The sequence below is a fragment of the Pleurodeles waltl genome, chromosome 11 (assembly GCF_031143425.1).
Source record: "Pleurodeles waltl isolate 20211129_DDA chromosome 11, aPleWal1.hap1.20221129, whole genome shotgun sequence".
NCBI classification, from domain to species: domain Eukaryota; kingdom Metazoa; phylum Chordata; class Amphibia; order Caudata; family Salamandridae; genus Pleurodeles; species Pleurodeles waltl.
The window spans coordinates 5,062,195-5,074,848 of NC_090450.1; the positions used below are offsets into that span (position 1 = coordinate 5,062,195).

Sequence of the window (12,654 nt, forward strand, 5' to 3'; positions counted from 1 at the left end):
CAGCAAAAAAAAAATTGTTGGAAAAAGCTAGTTGTTCAAGTTTTGGCAGCAGAACGTGTTGTCTCAACAGACTAATAAAGCTCTCATTACAAACTTAAACAATATGAAAACTTGCAGAACATGGGAATCAAATACAGTTTCTTAATGTGTTAATTCAGATCAACGTGTCCTCTGACCTTTGAGTGGTATGAGTCCGGGAGCGAGATCTCGAGGTGCTGGTTACCATCAAACTTCACCAGCATGCCAAAGTCGGTCTCAACCACGGTGTAGATCCCAACAGTGCCGATAGAGATCCCTCTGGCGCGCGAGACCACGGGAGAGTGAACTCTCTCGTTGTTGAGCTGCAAACGAAACACACTTGTGAGTGGGAGCAGAAAGCATTGCTACAGGGTGACCTTGTATAAAACTACACACTTGGCAGGAAGAAAACAGAGGGCACGAGGAGCAATCTAGACCATGTAGATCTTAGATCTACGCTTGGCGTGCTGAAAACCAACAACGATATCAATGAGACAGAGAGTCTGGTTTGTTTCATTGGCAGATATTGAATTAAAGTGAAGTACTTTGCAGACAAATTGCTTGTAGGACATGTGAGAAAACAGGGCTGATTGCAGAGGCCCCCTAACTTTTTGCCCCCATTTTCTGGTGTTTTCCTGACTCTGATGGTGCCCTGGGTACTGCTAACCAGTCCCAGGGCCTGTGCTCTGTGTAAAATCAATATGCAAATTAGGCTAATTATAATTGGCTAAGTTAACCTACCTATAAGTCCCTAGTATATGGTAGGGCATGTAGGTTTAGGGACCACAGCATAGGTAGTGCACCCATAGGTGCACTGCTGAGGTGCCCAGTGTCATTTGAAAGGCAGGCCTGCCTTGCTGGCTGCTTTTAAATTAAAGTTATATGCAAATTCGACTTTGGAATTAAAAGTAGTTCCAAAGTCTTAAACGACCTTATTTTTACATATAAGTCACCCCTAAGGTGTGCCCTATGTGCCCCTAGGGCTGGGTGCCATGTAACTATAAGCAGGGACTTTATAAAAATAGATTTATAAACCCTGGTGAGGTAAAAACAGCCAAATTCGTTTTTCCCTCATTGAAGTAAATGGCCTTCATAGGCTAGAATGGGGAGACTTTATTTTAAATTTTAAAGTCTCCTTAAATGTTGCATACCAAGAATTTGGTATCAAATTAATTGTTGTAATAAATCCCACAACTTCCAGTTGTTGGATTTAATATAACTTGTTCAGGTAAAAAGTTTTAGACTTTACCTAAAAAGTTTCCAATTTCAGCCCTGCATTGTTTTTGCTGCTGTGCTCTGATTGGCCAGCCTGTAGCAGCTTAGCCAAGCTGCCTTGATGAGGTGTGAAGTGGCCTGGCTTCACACAAAGGAATGTGCCTGTGGGAGAGAATCTCCCCTCAGCAGATGGTGAGGAAGGAAGGGGGAGGGCTGCCAAACTGGTCTTCAAAGGCAGAGAAAGACATTTGGAGCAACCAGCAACACCCCCACATCCTGCAACCCCAGACAACTAGGTGCCCCCTTGATTAGATTAGGAGAGGGCAGGAGAGGGGTGTGTTTATGATTTTTAGCCACACCAGTGGGTGGGCTCAGCCAGATGTAACCTCCAAAAATCAGATTCAGCCATGTTGGATTTTTAGAGAATGTTGCCCACTGGGATGGATTTTTGCCACACTTCCCAGGAAGTGGTCATCACAGGGGGACGACCCTGTACCTGATTGGAGAACCAGGACCCCCCTGCTTTTCACCCAGGAGCAAGGATAAAACTGGCAGACCTGCACCCACACCTCAGATCCCCACCAGATTTCAACAAGAAAAGAACTAAAGGAGAAGAAGGACTGCCCTGCTGGACCCCTGGCCTGCACCTGGAACCTGCACTCAGAAGGACTGCACCAGCTGCACACTTGGGCTTCACCACAAGAAGGACTTTGCCTGGCTTCAACTGGTTCAAGGAAGGACTCCCTGTTTTCTACAGGTGAAAAATTGCTATCCAGAGTCCCCTGCACCAACTCCTGAAGAAAGTGACCAGCTGACCACTGTCCAGTGGCCAAAAAGGAGTTTGCACCAGGTGCATTCTGGGAGTGGTAGTCCGCACCCCCCAAGGACCATCTCAGAACGTCTGGACCCTTGGGGTGAGCTGTGGACCCCAAAAGAACCTTAAAAGAACATCTGGGTGAAGCCACAGAAGTTTGGAGAAGATTTGAGAATTTTTGTAAAAAATCTCCATAGAGGGACCGACCCGGCGAGGAAATTCTAGCCGGCTTGCCTCAACCGCGACCCGGCCTGATTTGGTGGTTCGTCCCGGTAAAGAAAAATATCCGAAAAAGAGACTAAGGCCCTCATTCTGACCTTGGCGGGCGGCGGAGGCCGCCCGCCAAAGTCCCGCCGTCAAGTTACCGTTCCGCGGTCGAAAGACCGCGGCGGTAATTCTGACTTTCCCGCTGGGCTGGCTGGCGGTCGCCTTCAGACCGCCAGCCAGCCCAGCGGGAAAGAGGCTTCCACGATGAAGCCGGCTCGGAATCGAGCCGGCGGAGTGGAAGCTGTGCGACGGGTGCAGTTGCACCCGTCGCGTATTTCACTGTCTGCGCAGCAGACAGTGAAATACATGTAGGGGCCCTCTTACGGGGGCCCCTGCAATGCCCATGCCAGTGGCATGGGCACTGCAGGGGCCCCCAGGGGCCCCGCGACCCCCCCTACCGCCATCCGGATCTCGGCGGTCCGACCGCCGGGATCTGGATGGCGGTAGGGGGGGTCGGAATCCCCGCGGCGGTGCAGCAAGCTGCGCCGCCGCGGAGGATTCAATGGGGCCGCGGTACACTGGCGGGACCCCGCCAGTGGTGCCGGTCCGACCGCGGCTTTACCGCCGCGGTCGGAATCCCCATTGGAGCACCGCCGGCCTGTCGGCGGTGCTCCCGCGGTCCTCCGCCCTGGCGGTCAAAGACCGCCAGGGTCAGAATGACCACCTAAGTCCGAAGGTAAAAAGTTGACCGGGACCTCCCAGCCATCGTATCCGAGAAGGGCTCCATGGACGTCGGATCAAGATCCAGGTTTACACCGGTCGAAGGATTTTCACCTCGAAAAAATGACTAAGTCCGAAGGTAAAAATCTCCACCGAGGAATCCAGCATCCCGTATCCGGAGAAGGGCTCCAGGAGGTCGGATAGGACTGGCAGGTTCGTCCCGCTGAAGAAAATCTTCAAAATAAAGACTAAGGGGGTCATTCCGACCCCGGCGGTCAAGGACCGCCGGGGCCGGGGATGCGGGAGCACCGCCGACAGGCTGGCGGTGCCCCGCAGGGCATTCTGATCGCAGCGGTTTGGCCGCGGTCAGACCAGGAAAACCGGCGGTCTCCCGCCGGTTTTCCGCTGCCCTGGGAATCCCCCATGGCGGCGCAGCTTGCTGCGCCACCATGGGGGATTCCGACCCCCTCACCGCCATCCTGTTCCTGTCGGTTCTGACCGGCAGGAACAGGATGGCGGTGAGGGGTGTCGTGGGGCCCCTGGGAGCCCCCTGGGGTGGCATGGGCACTGCAGGGGCCCCCGTAAGAGGGCCCCACTTTGAATTCCAGTGTCTGCTTTGCAGACACTGGAATTCGCGACGGGTGCCACTGCACCCGTCGCACATCCTCCACTCCGCCGGCTCCATTCGGAGCCGGCTTCCTCGTGGGGAGGGGTTTCCCGCTGGGCTGGCGGGCGGCCTTCTGGCGGTCGCCCGCCAGCCCAGCGGGAAAGCCAGAATGGCCTCCGCGGTCTTTCGACCGCGGAGCGGCTATATGGCGGCTCCCTCCAGGCAGGCGGCCCCCGCCGCCCGCCGGGGTCAGAATGACCCCCTAAGTCAGAAGGTAACTTTTTAACCGAGGCCTCCCGCGACCTGTAGCCGAGCAGGGCTCCATCGCGGTCGGCCTGAAACTTTGACTTTGCCCCGGTCGAGGTGCAACCAGATGACCCGATGGGCGCTTTTTGTTTCTAAGCGCTAGAAAAATAATAATTCTTTAAAAATTCATATCTCTGGTTCCCTTTATCCGATTTTATTCGTTTTGGTGTCATTTTAAAGATAAAAATATAAACTATTTTTATAAATTGGTTTTGGATTTTTAAACTGTTTCCTGTGTTTTATTTAATTACTGTTTTGTGATATTTGAATGCTTTACACACTGTCTCCTAAGTTAAGCCTTGACGCTCGTTGCCAAGCTACCAAGGGTTGAGCTGGGGTTAATTTACTGAGACCTAACTGGACCTAAGTGGAGGTTAGTGGCTTGTTGCTAGGTGTAGGTACCTACCTGCCCTTACCAATAACCCATTTTCCAACAGGACATTTCAACAATCAGCATAATTTTGCCTCTCATACTTAAAAGTACTTTGGCACTTGTTTATTACTTGCTTTAGTTACTCAAGATGCTCTTATTATCACATCGTACTTTGGCATCTATGGAAGCTGCTGTAAAAACCCGCCAGAAACAGTGGGACCAGCTCTGCATGAGTACCAGCAGATTAACCCGAGGGTAGATAAGTCACAAAGAGCATTAGGATGCAAGATAAGTTCTTCCTGCTCACCATCCGAGTATGGAAATCTGATAAAAACAACCTGTTTTAGCAGGCTGTCAGACGCACAACTCTCAAGACAAATGCACAGGACATCATGTGAGCTCTAGTACTCTTTGTGCATAATGTATGAAACTAAAGTAACTACACTCACCTTCATGATTTATACCTTGGTTCATCTAAGGAGTAATGAAATCACAAGCCCGTAATGCGTTTGAGTACATATGAGGAAACAACTTCAAACACCCATTATGCACAACCATCATGCATCTGTGGTTAACATAGACCAACATCAACTTGCAGCACACAACAGTACACAAAACTGTGTCTGAGACACCATTGATGCTACAATGCCTAGAGCAAAGTAGTGAATTTCACTAGACCTTAGCTAAATATATCACTTAGGGGGTCTCACCAATATATACTTTTTAGATTCAGAACAGATATTCACTTGTTGCCCCCTAAGACAGACCACCATCATAGAGAATAAAATCCCATTTATAAGGTTCATGGCCTGGAACTAACTCTAAAAAAGAAATAGTAGTGATGCCTTAAAGAAAACTGGTAGCTGACCACCTACAAAAACGAACACCGCTGGTGACTATCACCACAGCTTTTTACATGACTAGAAATTGATAGATTGCTAGTAGAATAAACCAAGTCTAAATACAGGATCTTCAACTGCTGGCTCAGAATAAACATATATAGGAAAAGTGCTATCAGGTCCTTAAATTATGGTTTTCTCTTCATTGTTTCTTAATGTTTGGTAGACTTACAGTTGCATCCAAATATTAAATTAAGGGCAATGGAAGCTTTCCAGCAAATCTGAAAGTAAAACATATTGCCACTGCTTACCAGGGTTCTTCTGCTTTTCTGCAATGTGACACGCGTGTCGTAGACATCAATGTAGACCTCTCTGAGATAAGTGGCTCCTGGAATGCCCCGGTCCTCATTCTTCCCGCTGATCGTTAAGGGAATCACACTGCTGTTGTCACAGACCTGCACCAAGGTGTACGTGCACGTGCCCAGGAAGGTATGCATCACTTTATCAAAGGTGAAGTAGTGAGGGTCTCCAGCCACGTGGCACGATGCTTTACCTGAAGGAGACACATGTACGGCTCATTATCACAAGAAAGGGAATCTTGGTATGATTCACGAAATGCAGCAATAAAAGTCCTAACTCTACCTCTAAAGGCTTCACTCTTGCTTTGGAGTAAATTTGCCATGATTTAGAATTCTACAAACATCCAACAGCACTCATGAAAATCTACGACACCTTTAGATTTCTGGAAGTACTCCTGGCCAAATTCACTCCTTCAGGGTTCTTACCATTTGCCAAAAATCCATGTTTAAAAGAGGAGGAAAAAGGCATTTACACATTTATCTCTTCGTCCCTCCTGATCAGCTTTTGGGATGCTCCCAGTCAATTCACACCTTGCATCAGCAGACTCTTCTGGGAACAATTTTCATATATTTCCAAGATGTGAAGTTGCACCCCTGTTGTATCATCAGGTGACACACATTGCCAGGCATTTACATCAGTGCATTTACATTGTCATCTACATTTAGAAAGTAAACATATACGCTGCCACCATTTACATTGTATTTTAACATCTGTGTGCATTTACAACCTGAGTAAGAGCTAAGGGTTAATCTTAGGGTCTCCAGTTAGGCCTAAGATTAAGGCTCAACCTTCACTTTGTAAGATTAAGGTTTGAACTAAGGTTAGTTCTATGGTTTAGGGGCTAGTAATAGAGTTAAGGAGTGGGTTTAGGTAGATGGGAGGTTGGTAACCAAGTTAGGGGCTGAGGTTAGGTTAGTGTTAGAGGTTAGTGGTTGGCAATAGATTTAAAGCCTATGGTTAAGGTAGTGTTAGGGGTTAGTGGTTGGTAACAGAGTTAAGGGCTGGGGTTAGGGTAATATTAAGGAGTGGAGGTTGGTAACCAAGTTAGGGGCTGAGGTTAGGTTAGTGTTAGAGGTTAGTGGTTGGCAATAGATTTAAAGCCTATGGTTAAGGTAGTGCTAGGGGTTAGTGGTTGGTAACAGAGTTAAGGGCTGGGGTTAGGGTAATATTAAGGAGTGGAGGTTGGTAACCAAGTTAGGGGCTGAGGTTAGGTTAGTGTTAGAGGTTAGTGGTTGGCAATAGATTTAAAGCCTATGGTAAAGGTAGTGTTAGGGGTTAGTGGTTGGTAACAGAGTTAAGGGCTGGGGTTAGGGTAATATTAAGGAGTGGAGGTTGGTAACCAAGTTAGGGGCTGAGGTTAGGTTAGTGTTAGAGGTTAGTGGTTGGCAATAGATTTAAAGCCTATGGTTAAGGTAGTGTTAGGGGTTAGTGGTTGGTAACAGAGTTAAGGGCTGGGGTTAGGGTAATATTAAGGAGTGGAGGTTGGTAACCAAGTTAGGGGCTGAGGTTAGGTTAGTGTTAGAGGTTAGTGGTTGGCAATAGATTTAAAGTCTATGGTTAAGGTAGTGTTAGGGGTTAGTGGTTGGTAACAGAGTTAAGGGCTGGGGTTAGGGTAATATTAAGGAGTGGAGGTTGGTAACCAAGTTAGGGGCTGAGGTTAGGTTAGTGTTAGAGGTTAGTGGTTGGCAATAGATGTAAAGTCTATGGTTAAGGTAGTGTTAGGGGTTAGTGGTTGGTAACAGAGTTAAGGGCTGGGGTTAGGGTAATATTAAGGAGTGGAGGTTGGTAACCAAGTTAGGGGCTGAGGTTAGGTTAGTGTTAGAGGTTAGTGGTTGGCAATAGATTTAAAGTCTATGGTTAAGGTAGTGTTAGGGGTTAGTGGTTGGTAACAGAGTTAAGGGCTGGGGTTAGGGTAATATTAAGGAGTGGAGGTTGGTAATCAAGTTTTGTGGATGGTTTTTACACACAGTGCACAGAGCTCAATACACCACAATTTACCAATCACTTCAAACTATGTACGGATCCCAACAACTCACCATTTACCAGCTCTTTTGAAATGGTGCCTTTTCCAATTGACAACAGTCAAGCAGGTTTCCAAGTCATGCGTACTTTGTGTTCAACCCTTGTGAGGAGCTTCCATGTGAATTTGGACATGAGTGTGAACGAGGTCTATTAGACGATGCTGTAATCTAAAGGCTGAGTCATCACCTTCGGAAGCAAGGGAAGCATCTCATACTGTGGCTCCTAGTCGACCACTGTGTGATCCTGGGCAGATCTTTTGTCTTCATGGTGCAACATTACCCTGCCAGCAATTGGCAGTGATAACAGAAAGACCAAGAACCAGGCAGTTTTAGATGAGTACCACTGTGGGAAAGTGTAGTAAATGGGTCATAGCATTCAATCTATGTCAGTATAATTGTATTCAGCCTCGAAGTGCCTGGCCTTGATTCTGAGCTTTGAGGAGTGCTAAAACAATAATAGCGCTAGGATCAATTCACAAGAAATAGTGAATCTTCACCACCATACATACTATATTTTCAAATTCACAAACATTCTGAGAAGTAATCCTGGAAAGTGAAGCCAGGAGCAGGTTTTCACTTTCCAGGCATACTTAGAGAAATAGCATGTGATAATTCACAAGGACTCCTACTCTCCTGTACAGATTTCTTAGTAGTAAATAGTGATATATTGGGCTCTGTTCACAGTGTGAACTCATCAATGAATAGAGATGTATTGGGCTTCATTCACGGTCTAAACTCACTGGTCTATAGTGAGGTATTGAGCTCAGTACACAGCGTGAAGTTATGGGTAAGTAGTGCTGCGTTGGGTTCTGTACATAGTGTGAGTTCATCAGTAAGTAGTGATATATTGGGCTAAGTTCACAGTGTAAACACACATTGTTAAATAGTGAGGTATTGGGCTCCGTACACTGTGTAAACTCATCTGTAAATAGTGAGGTATTGGGCTCCGTACACTGTGTAAACTCATCTGTAAATAGTGAGGTATTGGGCTCCGTACACTGTGTAAACTCATCTGTAAATAGTGAGGTATTGGGCTCCGTACACTGTGTAAACTCATCTGTAAATAGTGAGGTATTGGGCTCCGTACACTGTGTAAACTCATCTGTAAATAGTGAGGTTTGGGGTTCTGTGCATAGTGTGAACACCTCAGGAAATAGTCATTTATTGGGCTTAGTACTTATTGTGAGCTCATCAGCACTGGGCTCTCTACATAGAGTGAACTCAAACATTGATATAGTGAGCTCCATTCACAGTTTAAACTAATCGGTATATAGAACATACTGGGTTTTGAACTCAGGATAACCTCACTGGCAAACAAAGGTTATGCACACAGTATAAACCTATGAGTAAATAATGATGTATTGGGCTATGTACATAGTATAAACTCATCAGTAAATTATGATGCAGTGCCTCTGTAAAAAGTGTAAACTCATTAGTAAATAGTGATTTCTTTAGTTCTGTACATAGTTGTAAGGAAATGCCTCCTTGGCATGGTTACCCCCTGACTTTTTGCCTTTGCTGATGCTAAGTTTTGATTTGAAAGTGTGCTGAGGCCTGCTAATCAGGCCCCAGCACCAGTGTTCTTTCCCTAACCTGTACTTTTGTTTTCACAATTGGCACACCCTGGCATCCAGGTAAGTCCCTTGTAACTGGTACCCCTGGTACCAAGGGCCCTGATGCCAGGGATGGTCTCTAAGGGCTGCAGCATATCTTATGCCACCCTGGGGACCCCTCACTCAGCACAGACACACTGCTTGCCAGCTTGTGTGCGCTGATGAGGACAAAACGAGTAAGTCGACATGGCACTTCCCTCAGGGTGCCATGCCAACCTCACACTGCCTATGCAGTATAGATAAGTCACCCCTCTAGCAGGCCTTACAGCCCTAAAGCAGGGTGCACTATACTATAGGTGAGGGCACCAGTGCATGAGCACTGTGCCCCTACAGTGTCTAAGCAAAACCTTAGACATTGTAAGTGCAGGGTAGCCATAAGAGTATATGGTCTGGGAGTCTGTCATACACAAACTCCACAGCACCATAATGGCTACACTGAAAACTGGGAAGTTTGGTATCAAACGTCTCAGCACAATAAATGCACACTTATGCCAGTGTACATTTTATTGTAACATACACCCCAGAGGGCACCTTAGAGGTGCCCCCTGAAACCTTAACCAACTACCCGTGTAGGCTGACTGCTTTTAGCAGCCTGCCACACTCGAGACATGTTGCTGGCCACATGGGGAGAGTGCCTTTGTCACTCTGTGGCTAGTAACAAACCCTGTACTGGGTGGAGATGCTTATCACCTCCCCCTTGCAGGAACTGTAACAACTGGCAGTGAGCCTCAAAGGCTCACCCCCTTTGTTACAGCACCACAGGGCACTCCAGCTAGTGGAGTTGCCCGCCCCTCCGGCCACGGCCCCACATTTGGCGGCAAGGCCGGAGGAGATAATGAGAAAAACAAGGAGGAGTCACTGGCCAGTCAGGACAGCCCCTAAGGCAACCTGAGCTGAGGTGACTCTGACTTTTAGAAATCCTCCATCTTGCAGATTGAGGATTCCCCATATAGGGATAGGAATGTGACCCCCTCTCCTTGGGAGGAGGAACAAAGAGGGTGTAGCCACCCTCAGGGCTAGTAGCCATTGGCTACTGCCCTCCCTGACCTAAACACACCCCTAAATTCTGTATTTAGGGGCTCCCCTGAACCTAGGAACTCAGATTCCTGCAACCTAAGAAGAAGAGGACTGCTAAGCTGAAAAACGCTGCAGAGAAGACGGAGACACCAACTGCTTTGGCCCCAGCTCTACCGGCCTGTTTCCCCCCTTCTAAAAGACACTGCTCCAGCGACGCTTTCCCCAGGATCAGCGACCTCTGAATCCTCAGAGGACTGCCCTGCTCTAGAAGGACCAAGAAACTCCTGAGGACAGCGGCCCTGTTCACCCAAGACTGCAACTTTGTTTCAAAGGAGCAAGTTTAAAACAACTGCGTTTCCCGCCGGAAGCGTGAGACTTGCTACTCTGCACCCGACACCCCCGGCTCGACTTGTGGAGAAACAACACTTCAGGGAGGAATCCCCGGCGACTGCGAGACCGTGAGTAGCCAGAGTTGCCCCCCTGAGCCCCCACAGCGACGCCTGCAGAGGGAATCCCGAGGCTCCCCCTGACCGCGACTGCCTGACTCCCAGATCCCGACGCCTGGTAAAGACTCTGCACCCGCAGCCCCCAGGACCTGAAAGATCGGAACTCCAGTGCAGGAGTGACCCCCAGGAGGCCCTCTCCCTTGCCCAGGTGGTGGCTACCCCGAGGAGCCCCCCCCCCTTGCCTGCCTGCATCGCTGAAGAGACCTCTTGGTCTCCCGTTGAAACCTGTTGGAAACCCGACACCAGTTTGCACACTGCACCCGGCCGCCCCCGTGCTGCTGAGGCTGTACTTTCTGTGCTGACTTGTGTCCCCCCCCGGTGCCCTACAAAAAACCCCTGGTCTGCCCTCCGAAGACGCAGGTACTTACCTGCTGGCAGACTGGAACCGTGGCACCCCCTTCTCAATTGAAGCCTATGCGTTTTGGGCACCACTTTGACCTCTGCACCTGACCGGCCCTGAGCTGCTGGTGTGGTAACTTTGGGGTTGCTCTGAACCCCCAACGGTGGACTACTTTGGACCCAAACTTGAACCCCGTAGGTGGTTTACTTACCTGCAAAAACTAACAAACTCCTACTCCCCCTAGGAACTGTGAAAATTGCACTGTGTCTAGTTTTAAAATAGTTATATGTGATTTATTTGAAAAGTGTATATGCTATTTTGATTATTCAAAGTTCCTAAAGTAACTACCTGCAATACCTTTCATTTGAAGAATTACATGTCAAATTTGAACCTGTGGTTCTTAAAATAAACTAAGAAAAGATATTTTTCTATACAAAAACATATTGGCCTGGAATTGTCTTTGAGTGTGTGTTACTCATTTATTGCTTGTGTATGTGCAACAAATGCTTAACACTACTCCTTTGATAAGCCTACTGCTCGACCACACTACCACAAAATAGAGCATTAGTATTATCTCTTTTTGCCACTATCGTACCTCTAAGGGGAACCCTTGGACTCTGTGCATACTATTCCTTACTTTGAAATAGTGCATACAGAGCCAACTTCCTACAATAGTATAAACTCATCAGTAAATTATGATATATTGGGCTATGTACATAGTGAAAACTCATCAGCAAAGGACAGTGTAGTGCCTCTTTAAAAAGTGTAAACTCATTAGTAAATAGTGATGTGTTCGGTTCTGTACATAGTATAAACTTATCAGTAAATAGTTATTATTTGGCTATGTACATAGTATAAACTCATCAGTAAATGATGATATATTGGGCTATGTGCATAGTGTAAACTCATCAGTAAAGGATAGTGTAGTGCCTCCGTAAAAAGTGTAAACTCATTAGTAAATAGTGATGTGTTTGTTGCTGTACATAGTATAAATTCATCAGTAAATAATGATATATTGGGCTATGTATATAGTGTAAACTCATCAGTAAAGGATAGTGTAGTGCCTCTGTAAGAATTGTAAACTCATTAGTAAATAGTGATGTGTTTGGTTCTGAACATAGTATAAACTCATCAGTAAATAATGATTTATTTGGCTATGTACATAGTATAAACTCATCAGTAAATGATGATGTAGTGCCTCTGTTAAAAAATGTAAACTCATTAATAAATAGTGATGTGTTTGGTTCAGTACATTGTATAAACCCATCAGTAAATAATTATATATTGGGCTATGTACATAGTGTAATCTCATCAGTAAAGGATAGTGTAGTAGGTTCTGTACAAAGTGTAAACTCATTCGTAAATAGTGATTCATCTGGCTCTGTACATAATGTAAATTCATTGGTAAATAGAACAGTATTGGGCTCTGAGGCTCTGAACACAGGATAGCCTCACTGGCAAACAACGATTGATTGGTTATGTACATAGTATAAACTCATCAGTAAATAATGATTTATGTGGCTATGTACATAGTATAAACTCATCAGTAAATATTGATGTATCTGGCTATGTATGTAGTATAAACTAATCAGTAAATATTGATGTATTGGGAGATGTATATAGTAAAAGCTCATCAATAAATAATGATGTATTGGTGCTTTGTACATAGTATAAACCCATCAGTAAATAATGATGTAT

At 46.4% G+C, this 12,654-nt stretch overlaps 1 protein-coding gene across 1 annotated transcript in view; it reads right to left on the reverse strand.

Moving 5' to 3' along the window:
• The window catches only part of LOC138265212 (IgGFc-binding protein-like), a 224,947-nt gene that overhangs the window by 33,724 nt on the left and 178,569 nt on the right, over positions 1 to 12,654 (reverse strand). Inside the window, exons 61-62 of the mRNA XM_069212764.1 lie at positions 5,411 to 5,652; positions 177 to 341 (exon numbers count right to left, since the gene is read on the reverse strand). Coding sequence (XP_069068865.1) covers positions 177 to 341; positions 5,411 to 5,652 — 407 coding nt within the window. The remainder of the gene's footprint in view (positions 1 to 176; positions 342 to 5,410; positions 5,653 to 12,654) is intronic.